Raw genomic sequence first — 24,075 nt, 5'->3', positions numbered from 1 at the left:
TACATTTCTGATTTCTCCCTTACTTCATGATCAGTCCCCATTTCCCTCTTGTATGATCTTAAAGTGCTGCTATTCTTCAGGCTGCATCTTAAACTCTTTTTACCCATCTTACACTTTCTGCATAATTTCATATATGCCTATAGCTTGGGATACAATTTATGCTGAAAGCTGAGGTGTAAATATGCTCAAAAAGTAGTTGACTATATAGGTCTGGAGCTGATTAAATTCCTCATATACATCTTCAACCTATCTGTACTCATCACTGAGTTAATTATTCAAGTACTTGGGCTATTTTTCTGTTGCCATGTTTGGTCTTTCACCCATTATTTATTCCTATTAATTTGAGAGCACTCTTTGTATATGAGGGACCAGGGTGACCTTCAGTCAATACATATCAGTTCAGCATCTAAAAATGTCTTTTTCCTATATCACTTGTCCAAGTCAGAAGAATGGGTGCCAAATTTATATTACTCTGTCTTCAAATCTTAGATCAGTCACAAATTTCTATTCACTCCATTTTACCCCTTCACATCTTGTCAAGGCTCTTTACTGTAAACCCATCATAGCCTTTCATTTCATTCCACCACAATTTCTTCATGGGATTATTGTCAATCTTCTAATGATCTCTGCTCCTAGCTTTCCCTGCCCCTCTTTATCCCATATATTCCATACATTATGTCAAGAATATTATTTTTCATGTGAAGGTATTATTTCATCAACTCTCCAAAAATTTTAGTGAAAATATTCAAATATTTTCATGTCAGACAAACAGGTAAGGAAATCATCATCCCTTTATTTCTGTGAGGGGAAAAAAAATCTAAATCCAATTCTACCTGTTCAGCTTGAAGTATCTTTGAAGCATACAAAAGTAGATGCTGAATAGGAACCTGATTATAAGAGTCTGTATCTCAAAAAGGTCAATGAACTGTAGATATCAATTTGGGAATATTCAGTGTATAGCCATGAATGATACATGAGTCTGATGTTATCATATGGCAGGGGGAGATACATTGTATGACCAGATGTGGAGAAAGGCCTAATCCTGAGACCTTAAGAAATACAATGCTTCATGTCTAGATAGAGAAGAAACCAACAAAAGAAACAGAGCAGGAATGGCAAGAGATAATCCTGAGACCTTAAGAAATACAATGCTTCATGTCTGGATAGAGAAGAAACAGAGCAGGAATGGCAAGATGGGTACAGAGAGAGACTATGTGGTATTATAAAAACCAGTGGAAGAGAAAATTCAAGAAAGGTCTCATTAGCTCTGAAAATCAACTAAGAATACAAAACAGTGTGCACTGAATGTAGCAACTTGGAGATCATTGGTGACTTTAGCAAGAGCAATTTCAGTGAATTGATGGGGTGGAAGGCAAAGTGAAATGTAATGATGAGGGATGAGTAAAGAATTCAAGAGAGATGTCTATGAAAAAAAAAAGGATTTTTTGTTTGTTTACTTATTTTAAGATGGCAGAGCCTGGCTGATGTGGCTCAGTGGTTGAACATCAACCCACGAACCAAGAGGTCACCAGTTTGATTCCCAGTCAGAGCACATACCCACGTTGCGGGTTTGATCCCCAGTAGGGGGCGGGCAAAGGCAGCTGATTGCTGATGATGTTTCTCTTGCATTAGTGTTTCTATCTATGTTCCTTTCCCTTCCTCTCTGCCTAAAAATCAATAAAAAAAAAGAACATATTTTTAAAAGGATGGCAGAATTTTGAACATGTCTGAAAATTTCAGTTCTTTGATGGTTAATTTTTATTATTATAAAAACATAATTAACATCCACCTCACCCAGTGGTTTAAGATGCGAAAGAGCCTAGAATCTTATGCATAGCAGACCATCAATAAAAGGAAGATGTTTGTCTGCCTTTCCTCTCCTCCCCTTTTCCCTTCCTCAACTCCACTGGGTCTACCATCCTTTGTAATAATAAAACCCATTGCATTTAGTTACAATAGAAATACTCTTTTGTCTTCTTATTAATCTGCCCTCTTTTGAGTATATCCTGATGCCTCTTTCCTTAAGTGCTGGACACCATATATGTGCAAAATCTTAGCTATTTAATGAAATTGCCCTTTCAGCTCTAAAACTTTGACACTAAATCTGCTGCATCCTTTACAAAATATGTTTCACTGCTCTGCGCACTTTCCAGGTTGGCAATGGTTAACAAGGAAACAGGGAAGGCAAAATGGGGGCGGGGGGGGCGACAGTGAGGCTACCTTTTGCAAAACAGCACTACCTTTCTGCACAAAGAACTTTTGTTTGGAGCAGGTAATGACTGGCTTAGTCACAGCTTTATTCCTGATCAATATTTTGGAAAGAACACAAGAGATGATGTGCATTACTGTCTAAAATGTAAAAGCAGTGTCTGAACCACTGACCTGGAGAAATTACACACAGGAGACTTTAGAATTGGGTTACTTTGCAGTTGTGTTGTTACGTTAAGCATTTTTTTTTCTTATAGTATACAGTTGTTCTTTCACGATGGCTCTGTGTCTGTCAGCTGAAAGGAAACTTGTGTGGAGTGTACAGTAATCAAAGGGATGAAAGATGAATGGGTGCAGAGCCTTTTTATTTTTAAGCACCATTAACTCAATGGCATCTACCTGGAATGTCGGTGCACTTTGCTGATTTCATTTTGATAATGCTATAAGCTGGTCTCTGATAATTGCCTTCTGTAATTGGAACAAATTTATGATTATGCTAATTCATTCTCAGCCACCCAGTGTATGGAACTGAGCTAATCCATATTTGTCCCAGCGTTTCCTTGGCAGATCATTACATGATTAGCCTTTCACTGTGGCTGATGGAATTGTTCTTCTGAGCAGATCTGATTTCTCAGATGGTGTGTATATAGTATATGCAAGTGATCTGTGTTTGCATTCTTTATCTAATTATATGACTTCTATGTCAGCATTTTAAACCAGTTTGATATGAACATTTAGAATTTTGAATGTTCTAATCATTAATAAGATGGCTATTGTCTCAGCACCTGAGTATATATTACATGGCAGTAAGGAATGGGGAAATGGAATTGTTCATTACTTTCCCCTTGCCACCACCTTAAATCCTTATTTACATACCAGAAGTTGCAGGAGGAATACAGAAGCAGTTATGAGGCTCCCTGAAAACCAGCTCTTTATCATCCAGTAGCAGTTATGAGGCTCCCTGAAAACCAGCTCTTTATCAGCTAGAGAGTTCTTCCCATCCCAAAATAATCCCTTAAAACGCATCAGCACATTACACTGTATTTTAGGTCATTCCTTAGGATACCAAGTTTTGGAAGCATCTCCTACAGCTTGCTTCATCAAATATTCAAAACCAGAATTCGTTTTGCCCTAGCAGATGGCAGTGAGCAAAGGTGGAGTTAGCCAGGAGTGAGAGCCCTTGCACTGTGGAAAACATGGCTGAATGGCAAATGGCAGCCGGTGCCCTCCCTTAAAAATCACCTTCTGATTGCATATCTTTTTCCATTCTTATCTCTATGCCTTGTCCGTTTAATGCTATCTTTTCTGTCTGATCACCATTCTTGACAATGCTTTACATTAATGCAAACATGTCTCATCCGCACTCATGACAATGTTACATTTTCTGTTAACAGTGGATCCAGGGTGTTCACTGTTCCCGTGACCATTTACCTGTCAAAATGAATAAAATATAAATAAATAACAGGAGGCTGCTTCTGACTTTCATAACTGAAGCAGGGAAGTGAAAGGACAACACTGATCTGACAAGAGACACACAATGTCAGAACATAAAGTTCCTTAGAAGTCAGGCCTCTACAGAGATCCTCATGACTGTCATTTCATTCAGCATCAGGGAGTGATTCTCTTTGTGATCATTAGGCTTCCATTGCTTGCCTGGTTCTGCTGCTGTGGTTTCCCAATTAAGCTGAATTTCTGCTTCCTTTTGTGATGCATAATCAGATAAGTAAAGCTAGATTGAAGAAACTGCTGTGTAGGTGGCTTTAAAACCAATCCACACAGATTGGAAAAAGAAGGAAGACAAAGGGGAAACATGATAGTACTGTTATAAATAACTTGAAGGAAATATTAACAAGGAGAGAGAAGAGGACAGGTGACATCTAATCTCAGAAAGAGGGGAAGAGAGTAATGGCCTAAACTAACATTAGAAGATAATATGCTCCCTTATGAGTAAAGAGATGCCATGCTTATCAGTGGTGAAGTCCCAGTGAAGACATATGCGAGTATGCCAAGTCAAACTGTGGGAAATGGTAAGGAGCCGCCATTTATTTGGTCAACAAGAAACATAAAAAATGGCTCATGTCTTGTGGTAGAAAAATTACTTGAAGGCTACCAGGTCGAATTCTACAATTTCTCTAGTATGTTAACTTAGCTCACATAATCTGTAAAATGGGAAGAATAAGATTTTCTTTGCCTACTTATTTTTTGGGGGGTAGCTATTGTGAGGATCAAGTGAGATAATGTATTGAATAGCTATGTGTGCCCTTGTGCGTATAGACATGATAACCAGTATCTCTGTGTGTTTCTTTGCCTTTTATTCAAGATCACAAGACAGCTGCTATTTGTTCAGAATCACATTCATGCCCATACAGGTGAACAGCAGAAATGCCTTCCCCTTTTCTCAGGAAAGCACGTGCTTTTCTGTAAGTCACTCAATAGGCTTAGATGCAACTGGCCTCCTTAAATATTTTGACTGCTGACTGTATCAGATTGTAGGGACTACTTGTCCCACTCATTTATTCTCATTAACAAAAGCAAAATGAGACACCAGATAACATTGAGAGGGTTACCATAACTTCTCATGAGCTATATGGGGACAAATATTGTTTAATTTTATTTATTCATTAATTTAGTTATAATTAACACCCATTATTAGCTTCAGGTGTACAACATAATGATTCTATATTTGCATACACTGGGAAATGATCACCTCAATAAGTCTAGTTAACATTTATCACCTTATATAGCTACAAAATATTTTTTCTGATGATAACTTTTAAGATTTACTCTCTTAGTAACTTTCAAAATATGCAATGGGAGTATTATTAACTTTAATCACCATGGTGTACATTATATCCCCATGACATTTATTATGTACTGGAAGTCTGTATCTTTTGACCCCTTCACCCATTTCTCCCACCCCACCCCTGTCTGTGGCATCCACCAATCTGTTCTCCATATGTATGAGCATGGGGTTTTCTATGTGTGCTTTTATTTCTAAGACTGCACATATAAGTGAAAATTATTTTGCAAATAACATATGGTCATTGCATCCAAATCTGGCAAACTATGTGGACGACTGAGCACAGTCATGACGTGACTTAAAGTAAACGAGGTATTTATTGGTTAGATCAATTTCTTAGTGTGCATGTCTAGAGGCCCACCCATAGTTGCTGTGGAACCCCATCTTTATTCTGCCTTTTCCACTCTGTCCCCACCCTGGTGTCCATGGGTGCCATCTTAGCTTAGCCCTTCACCGGCTAGAATGCATACCTCAGCCTTCTGTTTTCTCATAGAAATCCAATCACACTTGTTGTTTGGTAAGATGGTACCTTTACAAAAAGTTTGAGAAGGTATGTAGGGAGGGAATGACCACATTGTGAACTGCTGTGGCCTTCCAGTATTTCCCTAGGTCTACACCACATCCCTCTAGTGTAGTCTTGTCTCTCCACCAGTTTCATCAGACAAGGTTGTCTTCTTTTAACAACTACTTTAAAAATGTCTCTACTAGATCATATCTACGCTCAACCATGGGATATAAAGCAAAGAATAATCTCTCTCTCCCTTGGCCCGACCCCTAAAATGCAGTTTGAACCTTTGTTGTACGCGTGTATGTGTATCCCCAGTCTCTAAATTTGCACGTACCTCAATTTGGGCTAGAACATTTATTCCACAGGTGCCAGTGAACATCCTCTGAAGTAGTTGCTATGTAATATATGAGAAGATTTTAAATGTTGTTCATGTTCTTAAGGAGCTTGCCAATGAGTAGTGGAGAACATGATCACAGGTAATGAGTAGATGGATTGAGAAGCTTCAAATGTCATAAATCTAAAGTTACATCTATTTTATATTGAGTCTAGCAAATCCTAACTGGAGTACTGGAATTGTGGCATAGAAACACTTGGTAGATAATAACTGGTGCTGATTGGCATTTTTGTGGAATATGAAGGGAGAGTTCAAGTTGATACCATCTAGAGTCAAAGGACAAAAGGCTTTGGATCCTCCTATTAAAGTGGCTTTTTCTTTCTAGTCTAATATTTTCTCCCCCATTTATAAATGGTTAATAACACCAGTCACCTCATTTTTTTACAGAATATTAAAACTAAGAACAGGACCTTGGGACTTCTGACTTACTATCTGATGGAAATAAATACTTAGGTGTAAGGTTTATGTATGTGTATAAATGTCTCTGGCAAAGGAAAGAAGAGGTAAAATATCAGGACTCATGCAGACATTTTCAAATGTAACTCAGATCTCAGGCAAAATACTCTACCACTATTTCAAAGATGGTTCCCTCCCCCATCCAATTACATCACACTGCCTATTGTTGAGAAAAATCTATAGACTGGTCAATTACGTACCTTCTGTCCCCAGCTAACCAGAATAACGGATCAGCAACTGATCATGCTGTCTGGCATGATGGTCTGCTTTTTCCAGATTTGTTTATAAACTGGTAAAATCTACAAATTGCAGACCATCTGCACGTGGCACTATGTTCATGAATGTGGACATCCTGCAAAACCATCAGCTCATTATCTCTAAGTAACTAGTTTCTGTACATGCTTCTAACTTGGATTATCCATGTAAACTAAATAGAAACCAGATGAAGACGTGTTTCTCTGAGGGGTGCACATTTCCAACAACCTTCAGAATGTTATGCCTCTCTGTCAAAAAGATGACCTGTTTGCCTGAGGTCATTTGGATCAATTATACAAATGTTCCTTAGTCTGGAAGTGGTCAATGTATTGATCCCATAATGCTAATTTGAAAATTTGTATTGCTTTTGTTAAGAGTTTAGGATTTTTCTTGTTGACAACCTCTTGTGAAATAATTTCTGAACTCAGTACAGATGCCCTTATGTTACTTGAAGAATACTGTACATAAGTTCAAAAGGTCTTTGATGCTTGCCAGTCACTTCTATGAGGAAGCCTTGAGAGGGGGTTATGAGACATGAACAGTAATATTCTAGGGTGATGGGGGAATTCCTATCTAATGAAAAGGAATTAACTTTAGGGACAACACTGAGCTCCTTTTTGTGAAACAATCACTAGGAGCCAGAAAGCTGGTGTGTGGGAAAGAGAAAGTAAATTTACTTCTGGTTCATGGATATGCTATGTTTGGCCCGTACAATATATTTTGTAATATATGATCTATCATGTTAGAATCAAGAAATGTTACATTAAAATATACACCATTGGTTTCTCGTGAAAGATGGAAGGTCCAGTTACACTGGCAACCCTAGTCTGACCTGCCTGGTGGCTACACATTTGCACAGGTCCTGTGATCTTCATTTTGTCACAGTTGCCACCACTTCCCATACACAGTGATGCCAAATAGTCCATAAATTTGAAGACCATTTTGAAACATGAAAAGCAAAAGAGATTTTAAACAAAATGAGCTCATTGTCAGTTTTCATGACACTAGCATTTTTTAAAAAAATACTCTTGTCTCTATCTAAAGTGGGAAAACAAAAGTAGAAACAAAACGATAACATTTTTTAAGAAAAATGAGAGTGAGTTCATTTCTTTGTGGAAATGAAGAATGGGCCCTTGTCATTAATATGCAAGCGATGCACATGGATGTCTCGCACACAGGGCCACTGCGGTGATTTATGTTACTTCCCTGGCCCCCGGGACCGTTTGAGTTTGGAATGGCTGGTGTAGGGAATGCTTTTTTCTATCTTATTTATTTAACTATTCTACATTAGGAGCACTTAGCTCATCAAAAATGTCTTAAAATTTCGCTAAGTGACAAAAGCATAAATCCCAAAAGCAATCTGTCACTTTTATTAGCCCAGAAAATACCAAACTGATTTCCTCATAAAGATCCTGCCATCAGTTAAATGGATAAACTATTAGGTTATGAATAAAAATAGCCCCACAATTATGAGTCTACTAATGTGCTGATTGTTTATAGACATAATAGGATTGATGGACCTCAGCCATGACAGCATAAACACCACGGGTACCAGAATGTGTATATCTACGACACCTCATTCATCCTATATCAACGATTTTCAAACTATGATTTGGGAGACTCAACAGCAGGTCATTGTATATGTCCACAGTACATGCAGGTGGGTAGGGGGGTAGATTGGATGACAGGGACAAAGTATATGATGGCAAAAGATGTGCACTGGACATCTCTGCAGGGTATGGTTGACGTAGAAGGGGAAAGATGTGAATGATCTCCCCTGGAATTGTGCAAACTTGGTCTTGGCTATGGTCAATCTTATACAGCTTAGGGCCCCTCACTTCTGCACCAGTCAGAAGATCTTTCCTTGTTAATCTGTTTTTAATTTTGAGCTTCAGATAAACTAATTCAAGGAAACATTTTATGGCAAAATATAAATTTGAAAACTGTACTACATGAGACTAAAAGAGTTATTTCTAAGATAAAGTGATTGTTTTCAGATCACTAAATAGCTTTGCTTTGAAGGTGCCACAGTTAACCAACAGGAAGAAAAGAAATTACCCTAATCTTCTCTGAAGATTTCTGTGACCATATATTCTTCCAAATATTTTTCAATTTTTAAAGTGTGTGTGTGTGTGTGTGTGTGTGTGTATATATGCATATATATATATATAAATTTTGTTGTTTTATAAGTTTATAACAGTAATCACACAATTGTGCATTTTGACTGTCATGTATTATGAGCATTTTCTGTGTTTTCACTAGTTGAAATCATGATTTTTAATGCCTATATAATACTAAATCATATTGTTGAAACACAATTTATTTAAACAAAGCTCTATTTGGCATGCATGTAGCTTTAGCATAATTTTTCCTTTTTCTTTCTTTTTACCAAAAAATAACTTATTGTGGTTAAGGTTTTGTTTATAGCCCTAATACCTTTTTTTAGTAGCTTCCTGGGATCATAATTATAAGAACAAAAGGCATTACTATCTTTAAGACTAGCTGATGGAGATAAATTAAAGCAGGATGGGGAAGTGAAGGGAACTTGCTATATATATATATATTAGAGGCTCAATGCACGAAATTCGTGCATGGGTAGGGTCCCTAGGCCTGGCCGGCTATCAGGGCCGATCTGTGGGGCGACTGGTGGGGTGATCAGGGGGCCCACGCTGATACCTGCCTTGGCCGGCCTGGCGCCACCCACTCGCTGGCTGGCCCTGCAGCCCCCCACTGCTGCCACGGGTCACCTCCCTCTGCGGGGTGACCGGCAGTGTGATGGGGGGCTCCCACTGGCACCGCCTGGTGCCTGCGGGCTGGGGACAGCTCCTGCATTGAGCGTCTGCCCCCTGGTGGTCAGTGAGCATTATAGCGGCCGGTCATTTCACCGTTCGGTCAATTTTCATATTAGGCTCTTATTATATAGGATATATGTGTGTGTGTGTGTGTGTGTGTGTGTGTGTGTGTGTGTGTGTGTTTTGTTAATCTTCACCTACCAGTATACACACACACACACAGACATATGCATATAGTGGTTTTTAAACTATTCAGATTTTCCTCAGATCATCACAGCATTAACCTCTTACTTATCCAATTTGTGGCAAATGTTTTCTTAGTTTGTTGGCCACTTCATTGTGTATATGATTTAAATTTTCAATTTGAAGCCAAACCTCTACCTGATGATTAAGGCTTTAATAGACTCTGGGCCAAGTTTTTGTTTTTTGTGTGTTTTATTTTCAATCACAGTTTACATTCAATTATCATTTTTTCTTCTTAGTTCCAGGTGTACAGCACAGTGGTAGACAATCATGTACAAGATCTGGTCAGGAAAGCTTTCTTCAATTTCCAGGTGCTGGGACTTCCTTTGGCTTTGTCTCCAGGGACACTGCCCAAAGGGTTTTTTCTGGCTAGTTAACTCACAAGGAATAATTTACTTATGGGCCAGGGCTGACTTTCCTGACTTCCTCACCAGCTGTTTGAGGGGAAGCGTGGAAAACGATGACTGAGGTGGAGGCACAAGGGAACAGCTTTCTAAGTGCTACAAATCTCAGGAGTAGGGAATTAATCAGAAAACCAGGCAATTTACGCTCTGAATTTCAGAGTCAGGAAGAGTGTGGGGTGGGACAAAGCTTCCAGACCTACTTTAGCAGGCAGATCTATTCTTTCAACACTCCAATCCTATTGGCTTTAAGTGTGTGTTTCATCCCAAATATTGGTGACAGTGTTACTCCCAGCTTTTATTTTCTTGGGGTGATGTGCATTTAAATGTTTATTTTCATCATACCCATAAAATATAACATTCATGAAAGAATAAACTATCTGGTTAGTGGGGAATGGAGGACATTTGTCACAGACTGGTGGCCAGATGTGACATAAACTTGGTTGCACTGTCCTGCTTCGCTCGCCAGAGCAGTGCTTCTGGGCTCTGGGTCATTAGCCAGTGCCACACCTCCAGGCTGGACCGTGGGGTGGGTAGTCAGCTTGCTTCTTTACTTCATGGCCCTGTATCACATTGGTTTTTCAGCTCATCTCCATGTTTTTAAGCAGTTCTCAGACCTCTTCTTTTGTCTATTTGCTATCATTTTCTTTTCTAATATTGACTTTTTCTAGGGAGGATTTGAGATGGTGATGATTTAGGTTACTCTAAACTCTCATTTACATGTTGGCACTTGAGATAAATATCATTAAAGGTTTTCTTCTGATAATCCCTTTTTATAGAGATTAGCATATCTTGATTACATCAAATTGTTATATAACAGATGCCACTTGTTTATTGGTAATAAATTAGAATTCTCAAGATTTAAACATGAAATGAGGCATCTTCTTCTAAAAGCAACTCTCAATGATCTGTGCTAATGGTGGGCAGAATGATGAAAAGTGCCCTGCTGCGTATGTTTCTGTGTGATGGCTCTGGTGTAGCCACTGCCCTTGCTTTCAGTGCTAAGTAATGACTGTGTGCAGCATATGCTGATAACTAGAGCTAAGCAGTTACTGCCAAGCAAGAGATGTGTACAGTGCTACCAAGATGGTGTGAACAGTGGAGAGGTTGTTCAGATGTGGAAGCACAGGACAAAATGAGGAAGGAGAGATGTTAGTTCAGGGGAGGACTGGCCTGCTCGGTGAAGTAGGGGAGGTATAGGTAGTGTACCCCAACTGGGGGGAGGATGATGATCTAGGGAGCAGACGGTTCCATCTGTGTCTTCTTCAGGTGTTCAAGGTAAGGAGAAGTTTGGACCAAGGATAGGATTAGGGTTGAATTGGAAGAAGAAAATAGGTCAGAAAAAGCAAGTCCGAGATGGGACTAGCCTACGCTCAGAGGATGTGGGAAGTGAGCTTCCCTAGAAGCAAGGATGGACCTTAAATGTGGTAGATGTCTAACCCCATCTAAATAGCCACTGAATCAATGACGGAATGGCATAATCACCAAAGAAACCTATACCCCAAACTAGGGAACACTGAAACTTGAATTTATGTGCTTATGATTGCCCAAATATATATGACAGTGGCCTTTACACATTTTCACCCCTTTATTAAAATTTGTTTAAATTGAAACGTACTGACTTGAAACTTGCCTGACAACATAATATTCTCTCAGCACAAAGTACATGTGCTGCTCTCTGAGCTCCATTATGCACCAGTATTGAAACATCATCATAGTCATCAGAATTCTAATAAAATGAAATATAATGAAATGACCTAATTGCAGTCACCTCTTTTCTCTCTTCCACTGCGTTTTTAGAAAATGGGTCAAAGTCAATAGGAGGCAGTCCTTTTCCTGCCTCCAGTTTATTAACTTCAGTATTCATTTCCTGAATATACCAAATTTCCTAATTAAAAGGGATGGCATATTGAATAAAGAGGGGGAAAAATCATTGCTATAGGTCTCTTTTCCGCACATCAAAATTGCTCACCTTCCAATTCAAAAAAAAAGTGTTTTGTGTTTTTTTTTAAAATGACTTGTAAAGTTAACATTCTTTCTTCTTATAGGTGGAATGGCTGAAAAATGAGGAGCCCATTGACTCAGAACAAGATGAGAACATTGACACCAGGGCTGACCATAACCTGATCATCAGGCAGGCGCGGCTCTCAGACTCCGGGAATTACACCTGCATGGCAGCCAACATCGTGGCCAAGAGGAGGAGCCTGTCCGCCACAGTGGTAGTTTATGGTAAGACCAGCCCAAAGGCCAGGAATGGAGTACAGAAAGCAGAGAGGTAGAGGGATGTGTGTTTTATTGCAATTTAACTTTCAGAGCTCAAAGGTCTTAGGGGGCCATCCACCACTGTGTTCTCTCCTGCCTCTCCCATTTGGCAAGTGGGAACACATTTCTATGGCTATTAATGTTTGCTGCTTCATCCAACATTGGACTTCCATGAGGTAGGCAGTGATATTTCCAATCACTCTTGATCAGAAAATAATTTTAGAAGTTGCTTATTTTCTTCCATTGTGTTTGTATTGGAAAAGAATTGAGGTGGGCAACTTCTGCTCCCCTCCCCCATCCTCCCCAGACCTGCTTGTGGGAAGTTTTTCTCCTGGCATACAAAATCCACCATAAACAAACATCACTATTTGCTGAATATCTCAGGTATTGTATAAAAGAAATACCCAGCTATTTAAGTAAAGGCATTCCTTTCTACAATAGAAGAGCCCTGAGATTTATTTTTTGAGGCATTTAAAGTAATAGAAATTCAGATGCTGATAGTTTCTTCTTATGCTCTGGATTTTCAAGTGCTTTAGAGATATGGTAATGAGTTCTTTCTATTTTTCATAATTTTTCAGCAAAGAAAATGATCTGTGTCCCTCCTTATATCAGATGAATAGGCTGAGGGGCACAGATGAGGTTAAGCCTAGTCGCTCACCTCATGATGGAGCAGCCAGTGTGTGTCTGCAGGGTCTCTTGGTCCCTGGATGCCTAACTCACAACACCTGGCACAGTGGCTTGCACATAGTAGGCAATCAGTAAAAACCTTTCTCCTTTTTTTTCTCCCCTCCCCATTTTCTCTCTCAGTGAATGGAGGCTGGTCTTCCTGGACAGAGTGGTCAGCCTGCAATGTTCGCTGTGGTAGAGGATGGCAGAAACGTTCCCGGACCTGTACCAACCCAGCTCCTCTCAATGGTGGGGCCTTTTGTGAGGGAATGTCAGTGCAGAAAATTACCTGCACTTCTCTTTGTCCTGGTGAGATATACACAGACTCCTCCCTTTCCCCTTTTGATCCACCAACACTAGTAAGCTGGTGTGAAGCATTCAACATATCACCCTCTTTCTCAAAGTGACCCTCTCCCAAGTTCTTATAGAGCCTTTGTCCAAAGTGCTGATGTAGAACTCAATGTAATAGCAAGAACATGGGTGAAATACCTCTGTTTGGGGGCATATGTAGTTTTTAATACTCAAATGACCCTGAAAACTCACCATCAATAAGCCAAATGCTTTGAAGTATTTTTATACGTCCCGTGTTTGATACCTCCCGTGTTTGATTGGACTAAGCCATGCCCTTCTCTCCCTGGGTTCTCCCATTCTGTGGCATTAATTTTTATAATAGCTAGCAGAAATTAAGTTGTCTGTGAACACAAAACAGGTACCAAAAATGTGACTCTTTATTATCAGTTGCCAATCCACCAAGCTTACCAGTTTTAGCTCTGTATTTATCTACAATACAATTGGCAGAGATTGTACAGCATCACAGCAGTTTATTCTATATTTGATCTATGCTTGCCTTCCTTTCTGAATAGAGATAGACTACACTTGCCAAATATGGCTTTTATAAGTTATTTTGTTCATCTCTTACTGGCTCCAACCCAATTTATACAATGAGAAATAGATGAGATGGAAGATGACTTTCTTTATGGAAAACATATCCTCCCACTGAGAAATAAATTGATCCTGGGTCTCATATGCATTATGAAACATTAACTCCAAGGACACTGGACTAGAGCCTCTTGACTAAAATTTCAAATCTAGTTCCACTCAAAGCTAAGGTGAGGCTCTCACCAGCAGTGTATTCTTGGAGTTTCATTTTGCATTTATTGAGTGCTTACTATGTGCAAGATACTTTTACACACGTAATCTCATTGAACTCTGCGTTGTGAGTTTTATTATCCCCAGTTGACAGAAATAGGCTAAGTGACTTTCTCAGGGTTGCTCAGCAAATAAACTGGCAGTCAAGGACTCAGACATTCTGTTTCACGTTCAGTATTTTGTGTTACCCTATTCCTAATTGCTCTTGATTAAAAACTGCAAATTCATAACCCACATAAACATGGTTGGAGTATTCCTAGGAGGTAATGGGACAATTGCCTCAAACAGCTGCCATGATCTCGAGGGTTGATTTTTAGTAGAATTCAGTTTGTTCAGTTCTACATACAGCAGCAATTTATGACCCAAGAAATTCTATTTATATAAATCTTGGTATCTTGGGGTTTGACTGACCTGTTTTAGTTTAATACTATCAATATGGGTTTATTGTTTAGGGGGTTTTAGGGCTTAAAGATAGTTCATTCTGCTCTCTGTTCTAAACTGTCAACACCCAAGGCAGTGGTGACTACCACTGGTTACTGCACACTGTTTATCTGTCCATCTAAGCTGCACTTGAGCGTGAAAGACTGGGGAAGAATGGATAATGACATTGTTAGCCAACCCAAGGGCACTGGTAATGCGAATGCTCTGCTCGCCTAAATTCAGTAATTGGTCTCATCCTGAAAGAGCTAGAGAATTACACCACTGCTTTTGCTAGTCTATCTCTTTAGGAAAGAAACCATGGAGAGAAGATAAAGGAATATGTTATTTTGTTTTTTGTTGTGGTGGTTATTGCTTTAAAATGCAGCTCTAAGAACAGTAATCCTGGGGTGAGTCTCCTGACCGCTGCCTGATTCATTCTAATGATGGTTCCTTTGGTTTCTCTTTGAAGTGGACGGGAGCTGGGAAGTGTGGAGCGAATGGTCAGTCTGCAGCCCAGAGTGTGAGCATCTTCGGATCCGGGAGTGCACAGCACCACCCCCAAGGAATGGGGGCAAATTCTGTGAAGGGCTGAGCCAGGAATCTGAAAACTGCACAGATGGTCTCTGCATTCTAGGTAACACCTTCTGTTTAGCATCTTCGGTGTTTGTCCATCATATGAAAAGAAACGTCATAATTATTGTGTTAAATATGTTAGCAGAAAGCAAAATCTCCAAGAGCAAAAAGAAAATGGGTGAAAAGTGTAGAAAAGAAGACATACATTTTTAGTAAAGCTGGGGGGACTTTGAATATTTTATCATTGTAAGTTTTATAAATGTGTATACTTACTATTGATTTAACTAGACAAGGTTTTAGAAGAAATGATGTAAGAAGACATTTTAGACTTTTTAGCTTAGCAATTCTTTCCTTTTAGTAGCCTTCATCTTAAGTTTGGTGAAATTCTGATCACTATGTCTATATTTCTCCCAAGAATTATATAGCACTATAAAGCACTTAATCATCTTCAGAGACCATGGTTTTGTGGCAAGAGATGTGTTGTGACTGTTATCTTACAAGTGGGGGCTGGGATTTATGACACCTGAGGAGGTGGGTGGCTTTGTATCAAATTGGTCTGGCAGAGCAAGAAATGGAGTGTGCATTTCAAAACTCCTGAGTCTTTATTACTGAGATTACAGATTACATTCTTGCATCTCCCAGTGACTCTGCCTGAGTATGGGAGGATCAAATAGTCACAGAGAGACAGGTTTTCATCTGGCACTGTCCCTCACTACCTTTGTGACCCTGGATAAGTTGCTTATGTCTCTGACTCTAAGTACCCCCAATGGTACCCAGTTTTGGTTATTGTGAAGACTAACTGACAAAAGAATACACTTGATATTTCATGGCACAGAGTAGGTGCTCAGTAAAGATGAACCCATTCTCCATCTGCCCACTCATTGAGCTAAGGTGTACTGATTTTGCTTAGGTCCTTAAGGAACAAGAGATTCAGGGCATTGAACTAGGAAAATACACAGCAAAAAATAACATAGCTCAATACCAGTGTGTCACTTTTTATTTGGGAAGATGGCAGGATGAAGAAAATATCTATTCAGGAACAAGAGATTCAGGGCATTGAACTAGGAAAATACGCAGCAAAAAATAACATATCTCAATACCAGTGTGTCATTTTTTATTTGGGAAGATGGCAGGATGAAGAAAATATATAAGTTGGGTTTATTTTTCTAAATCAATACAACTGGGTACCCTTGAAAGCAAGCATATTCAAACATAACTTATATTTTTTAAAAAAGAAGTCTATATGTTTAATACATTGGTTAAAATGATTAATATGTTTTTAAATGAGCAACGATGGTATTTTTTTTTGGTGGTTTTTTTGTTTGTTTGTTTGTTTGCTATTACAAGTATCGAGTACCTGCATATGTCAGATACAATACACGGAACTGTAATAGAATGCAACCTAGCCCCCAGTCTCAGTGATGAAAGGGCCCTGCACTCTAATGAATATATTCCAATCATTTGTCTTCCTCAAAATGCCTTTGCCCTTCCAAAATGTAAGGAAAGCTAACACAAACTCAGTAGCAAGAGGTTTAAGGAAATATGTTTCTGTCTACTCTTGACTGTTACCAGATTTTTCTGAAATATACCTTGGAAGTATGACAATTTTTTTAAACATGTAGCCATATTTGAATTGATGCACTCTAATGAATATATTCCAATCATTTGTCTTCCTCAAAATGCCTTTGCCCTTCCAAAATGTAAGGAAAGCTAACACAAACTCAGTAGCAAGAGGTTTAAGGAAATATGTTTCTGTCTACTCTTGACTGTTACCAGATTTTTCTGAAATATACCTTGGAAGTATGACTATTTTTTTAAACATGTAGCCATATTTGAATTGATAGTTAGAACAATTAGAACTGTGACACTCATAAGTCTTCTAAAGAGGTGTTGATAATATAACTATTTGGTTATCAACTGAATTTTAGATAATCATAGTCATAACTTTCCCATCAACCACCAGTGAGGTCTGCACTGGAGGATATCAGGCCTAAACCTTACTTGACTAATACTTAGTCCAGTTACCATTGAAGATGGATGATGGTTAGCCCTTCAGGTAAGAAAGAATTGTTATCAAGTTCAGTGATTAAGAGTTGTTTAGCCCTGAAATGAATTACCAGCACTGAGAGGGTATTGGACAGTCTAGATCAGTGATGGCGAACCTATGACACGCGTGTCAGAGGTGACATGCGAACTCATTTTTTTTGGTTGATTTTTCTTTGTTAAATGGCATTTAAATATATAAAATAAATATCAAAAATATAAGTCTTTGTTTTACTATGGTTGTAAATATAAAAAAAATTCTATATGTGACACAGCACCAGAGTTAAGTTAGGGTTTTTCAAAATGCTGACATGCTGAGCTCAAAAGGTTCGCCATCACTGGTCTAGATCCCAACTCTAAAATTTGAGATGTCGTGTTTGTCAGGGTTTTCCAGATAGAACCAATGAGATATACAGATAGATAGATAAATGAGATTTATTATAAGGAATAAGCTCAAGTAATTATGGAATTTGGCAAGTCCCAGATCTGCTGAGCCAATGTCCCAGTTCACAGACTGGCAGGCAGAATTCTCACTTGAGAAGGATCAAGCTTTAGATAGACTGGGTGAGGCCCTGGGAAGCAATTATAGAGAGCAATCTGCTTTTCTTAGTCTGTGGATCTAAATGTTGGTTTCATCTGAAAAGACCCAGGTAATGTTCAGCCAATTACCTGGGCACCTGATGGCCAGTCAAGCTGACACATAAAACTAACCATCACAGATGCATATGTACTTGTGAAGTTCCAAAGTTTAGTTCCTTCCTTTGAGCCAGAAATGGCCATAGTTCAGACAGTGGCTTTTCCTGTGGGCATTGACCATATATGGTTTTAGTCATGTGTGTGGTTTAATGGGTATTTCATTCCCATTACCCATAGTGGAAATAATATAACTAGGAAGACAATGAGGTTTGAAATATGTTCAGCATTGAAGGTGTGAGTATAGAATGCTATGTGAGCCTTTTCTTTCTATTCAGTTTACTCATGCCTGCATTCCCTTTTCTGCTTAAGCATGTTTTCTCTAGCATCTTTTGTCTGTAGTGTGCATATTTGTAACTCTGTCAGATGTGATCAAGAATACTGATGGCTACAAGGAGTTATAAATTGATTAAATATATTTATGTATCATTGAGAAAGGGGTATGTTTGTGAATCCAACACCAGGATATATTCTGTCCTTTCAGACAGAGTGGCTACCACTATCAACAAAAATGGATAACAGATTACTATCTCTGCAGGAAGCAATGAACAGCATTCTAGTTAAAAGATGCCAATACCCCTGTGCACATCTTGCTGGCACTCTGCTCCAATGGTCTTGGTGAAACTAGCTGTGCTCTCAGGATAGAGATTCAGTGAAGGCTGGGTTTGATTAAAATAGCATTTGCCAACAACTTTATGGAGCAGTAGTTTTGTGAAGGATCTAGGTCATGTTACAATTTGGGAATTTTCTTCATCCTCATCCTATATGTTTTCATCTATGCCAAAAAGACCCTAAAGCAGTTCCTCAACTTCTCTTAGAAGACCTATAATTCTTTGATTTTTATTTAGCTTTCAACAAAGCATCTGGGTTGCCTTTGTGGTCCCTGAGGGTAGTGTTTCTCCAAGAGATGGACCTGCCAGCTCTGAATGATCACTTTAATATTTGGGTGTGATTGTTGCTTGGCCAGTTGTGACTGGAGCACAAAAACTTTAGTGTGAATCTGTCACAGACGGCCACACCTCGGTGCTCTCATCAAGAAATTACATGCCCCGCCCTAGCTGGTTTGGCTCAGCGGACAGAGCGTCAGCCTGTGGACTGGAGCGTGGAGGGTCCTGGGTTTGAGTCCAGTCAAGGGCACATGTCTGCGTTGTGAGCTTGATCCCCAGTGGGAGGTGGGTGGGAGGCAGCCGATCTATGATTCTCTCTCATCATTGATGTTTCTATATCTCCCTCTCCCTTCCTCTCTGCTTAATCAATTGTTTAATCAATAAAAATATATTTAGAAAAAAGAAATTACATGCCCCAAGATTGGTGATGGTAAGATTATTTGCCAATAGCAGTTGGTGAAAGATCCAAATTGAAAGCATAAGCTAATCCTCTGATGCCTTTCTTTCCAGAAAGATAATTATGTGACATATTGTTGAGAAATAAGAACTTGTGTGGATCCCTGTTTTCTAACCTTAAACACTAGAGTCAGGTAGTTTTTTGACCATGTTCTTTCTGCTTGATGAATTTAGCTTCATCTATGCTCTGAGGAGTACAACCGGAGGTAAATGACATATGCATGCTTCACTGACAGGAACAGAAGGGTGAAAATGGCAGGGTATTTAGCTTGATCCTAAGAAATAAGAAAAGCCTGCTCCCTCTTTCTTTACTCCAGCAGATAGAAAACTAAAAGGGCTTTGACTTGAGAAGATTAAATAGACCTGCTTCAGAAGGGATTAGTGCCTTGAGGTATAGTAAGACTGAAGCCAGAGAAATGCCACAGGGGCCTGAAAGAGAGAGGAAATCTTCAAGGCTGAGTTACCTGATAGTTAATCCATCCTTCTGGTCAGGATGTAAGATAGGTCAGTTCAACATTGATAGCTCAGAAATGGAAATATCAGTTAAACTGTGGTTTGTTTTCATTTCTGATGGATACATTGATAAGAAAAGTTTGAATTGACAGTTTGGAAACCACATCAAGGACAAAGACAATAGCAGGTTCGATTAAACAACCCCAAGCTTACATTTAATAATCTAACAACATTATCTATTGAATGATCTACTTAAATGACCTAAAAGAAGCACCTGGAAAGGTGAGCCTGTAATTACATCAAAATAAAGGTCATCTTGGTAAGCATTTTCTCTTAGGCTATTCTCAATGTCATTGTCATCTTTACAGTAATTACCCAAGTCCCTTCTCTATCTTTCCTAGGACACCATTCAGTGCATCTGAAACAAGTTTTACATTTTGTTAATGGTTTATGGAATGCCTATTTTGTATATAGGATTATAATGGATAGGTGTCCTTTTACCTTAACAAAACCCATCATTTCCTTTCTTTAGGCAAAAAGTCATGAATCATACTTGACTCGTTCTTAAACTTTTTGTTGGATTAATGGTTTATGGAATGCCTATTTTGTATATAGGATTATAATGGATAGGTGTCCTTTTACCTTAACAAAACCCATCATTTCCTTTCTTTAGGCAAAGAATCATACTTGACTCATTCTTAAACTTTTTGTTGGGTAAGTTCATATTTCAGAACCAGCTGCACTGCACAATTCCTTAATTATAGCATAAACTTTATATAGCAAAGAAATGAAAATGGCGTAGCAAGATACAATCCATTCTTAAATTGTCATGAATTTTCCAGCTGCTTGCTAATTCTCCCAGGTAGCTTTAATATTAAAAACCCATTTTCATTCCATTTACTGTACATAGTAGGTGCTCCTTTTTATAATGGCTGCTTTCTACATAACAAACAACTGATTAATTCAGAGTTGCCTTCATGTATACTGCATAGCAAATGTGAATACAGTATTGCAAATCCACAAGAGTAAATAAGAGGGTAGGTTTGGGAACATATGGTATCATTAGCTGCTTAGCAACAATCTCTCCCCCATGCCCCAAAGAACACTTTACCATTATGGGACGCAATAAGAAGACCAGTGACTAACAAGCTTTAAAGAGACAGAGTAGAATGGCTCATGACTAAAGTTTCCATTGTGCTTAATTAAAAAAGAAAATAAAGCAGAGAGAACTCCATACTCATGTGTCCTAGTGAAAGCATTTTTTTAAAAAAAACTCTATATGGCTAAATGTTTCATTTTTGTGCTTAAATTCAAATGCCATGAGTAGAACTGAGCATAAAGAGAATGAAGATAAACCATATATGACAAATTATCATAAAATGTCTCCCCCTTTGTTATCCACCCACTGTAGACTTTTCTACTTTTATGCCTTGTTAATAAAAAGATAGCCTTCCGGTCAAGATGGCGGAGTAGGTAAATGCAGTGCTGGCCTCCTCCATGATCACATCATCATCACAACTAAATTATAGAACCATGCTCATTGAGAACCACCTGAAGACTAGCTGAACAGAACTTTTTAAGGATGTAAAGAAGAAACCACAAAAGACTGGTAGGAGGGGTGGAGATGCGAAAAAGACAGGTCTCACACCCACAGTATGCTCATTAGGAATAAGGAGGGGTATCATAGCTGTGAAGCTTTCCTTGAGGAGCAAGGGATCTAAAACAGTTAAGATATCTTTTTTATCCAGGAAATTTCCCCCTATCACCATCTTTATTTTCTCATAGACCTGTGCTACATGTACATAGTCATGACAGAGTAACCAAGGTAAGAATTTTTTTTTCAGCCAATAGAAATCAAGGCAATTAGTTTGCCCACATCGCTCTTCTATCCATTTTTTTCTATTCCTATACACTTTATTTCCCAACATATATCAATATGTACTTTTTTATACTTGGCTTACATTATTTTGGTGGAATTGGACAGGAAGTGCTATGTCTTGCTTCAGAAACATGATCTCTGGCAGTTTCTCTCAGGCACATCCTGTTCACTTTATCGACTTTAGAAGAAGAATTGAAATAAAACACCTCCACTGTAAATAGGAAGGACTTTAAAATTAAATTTGGGCATCTGGAGAGCAGAAGCAGGATCACATTACTTAAAGTGGAAAAAGACAAAAACAAAGCAAACTGAAACAAAAATCCAAGGAAACTAAAGAGACAAATAAGAACCAATCCCCATGATAATGTAAACTGGATACAGAAAACCTATTAGAAAACTTAAAAACATTTCTTAAGGAAATGAAATTTTAACCATTCAACCAGAAAGTTGATGGAAATGCAAATCATTACAGCAAAAGTAAAAATATTTTGTAGATAATATACGCCTAAGAAGCACAGGGAAGGCAGTTCTGAACTAGGCATTGTTAGAAGACACAGAGGTTGAGCTTCTATGAGGCTGACCCAGGAGGGATCTGCATTGATTTGGCATTCAGAGCAAAGGGTGAATAGCCTTCTACTGCCCTCTATGATTCTGTTTATACTGGTTATCTTGTTTGCAAATTAGGGATAGACATGAACCTAGAATTGCAAGAAATAAATGAGCTGGGCCTACAGGATTCAACATTAATCCTGTTTAGAAAAGAACAGGTTGAAAACTCAGGAGTTTGGGGGTCAGATTTCTTGAGTTTGAATTTTGATTACAACACTATGAGCAAGTTTCTTAAGCCTTAATTTACTTATCTATAAAATGAATGTTATAATAGTGCCTCATAGAAAGGATTTGTTTTGTTTTTGTTTTTAGGAGGAAATAGGCAAATCTATGCAAAGCATTTTGCATCCATAGTAAAAACAATAACTATTGTGTGTGTATGTGTGTTCTAGTAAAGGAATTCCTGTTTCAGAAAAAGTTATGTTTTTCATGACCTACAAAGGTACTGACAGTAACACTATAAATATTTAGTTAAAACATTTCCTAGTACATCTATTAACATAAGTGTATTTGTCATTAAAATATATTGTATGTTCACCATTTTATCCTCTTCTACCTTTTTTGCTTAATTTCTCCACCTTTTTTACCGAGCCCCCCATCAGCCCTCCCTTCTGACAGCTGCCAGTCTGTTGCTATGAATTTGTTTCTATTTTGTTTGTTAGTTTAACTTGTACATTTGATTCCACATGTAAGTGGAATCATATGGTACTTGTCTTTCTATGACTGACTCATTTCACTTAATATAATACTCTCTAGGTCCAAACATCTACTGATGGGTACTTGGGTTACTTCAAAATCTTGATTATTGTAAATAATGCTGCAATGAAATAGGGATACATATAATTTTTGAATCAGTGTTTTGGGTCTTCAGATATATTCCCAGAAATGGAATCACACAAAAGGAGGGCATAGTAAAAAGAATAAAATGGCAACAAATATGTACCAACCATAATCACTTTAAATGCAACTGGCTTAAATGCACCAATCAAAAGACATAGGGTAGCTGAATGGATAAGAAAATAAGACTCATGTATATGCTGTCCATAAGAGACCCACCTCAGAATGAAAGATATACAGACTAAAAGTAAAGGGAGGATGGAAAAAGATATTTCATGAGAATGGAAATAAATTTAAAAAGCTGGGGTAGCAATACTTACATCTGATAAAATAGACTTTAAAACAAATGTTAAAAGAGTTAGAGACAAAGAAGGACACTACATAATGATAAAGAGATCAATCCAAAATGAGGATATAACCCTTGCAAACATTTTTGCACCCAACATAGAAGCCCCTAAATATATCAAGCAAATCTTGATGGACATAAAGGGAGAGATTGACAGTAATATAGTCACAGGAGGGGATTTTAACACCCCATTGACATCAGTGAATACATTTTCCAGACAGTAAATCAACAGTGTAACAGCTGCCTTAACTGACACACTAGATCAGATGGATTCAATTGATATCATCAGAGCATTTCACCCTAAAACAGCATAATATACATTCTTTTCAAGTGTACATGGAACATTTTCTAGTATAGACCACATATTAGGACACAAAACAATATCCAATAAGTTTAAGAAAAATGAAATCATATCAAGCTTTTTCTCTGACCATAATGGTATGAAAACTAGAAATCAAGAAAAAGACTGAAAAACACATAGGGGCTAACTAACATTCAATGAATGGGTTAACAACGAGATCAAGGAAGAAATCAAAAGAGACATCAAGACATATGAAAATGAAAACAATGACCCCAAATCTATGGACACAGCCAAAGAAGTTCTAAGAGGGAAAGTTATAGCAATACAGGCCTGCGTTAAAACAAAACAAAACCCTCAAATAAACAATCTAACCTTACACCTAAAGGAATGAGAGAGAGTGAGAAAAGTCCAAAGCAAGTAGAAGGAAGGGAAAGGAAGAGAAAT

The 24,075-nt window shown here is 38.3% G+C and overlaps 1 protein-coding gene across 1 annotated transcript in view; it reads left to right on the top strand.

Moving 5' to 3' along the window:
• Positions 1-24,075, top strand: part of UNC5D (unc-5 netrin receptor D) — a 226,256-nt gene that overhangs the window by 107,319 nt on the left and 94,862 nt on the right. Inside the window, exons 5-7 of the mRNA XM_005864024.2 lie at positions 12,106-12,286; positions 13,127-13,294; positions 15,024-15,188. Of these exons, the coding sequence (XP_005864086.2) occupies positions 12,106-12,286; positions 13,127-13,294; positions 15,024-15,188 (514 nt within the window). The remainder of the gene's footprint in view (positions 1-12,105; positions 12,287-13,126; positions 13,295-15,023; positions 15,189-24,075) is intronic.

This window comes from Myotis brandtii, unplaced genomic scaffold (assembly GCF_000412655.1).
Source record: "Myotis brandtii unplaced genomic scaffold, ASM41265v1 scaffold185, whole genome shotgun sequence".
Lineage (NCBI taxonomy): Eukaryota > Metazoa > Chordata > Mammalia > Chiroptera > Vespertilionidae > Myotis > Myotis brandtii.
This window is presented reverse-complemented; position numbering and strand designations above follow the sequence as displayed.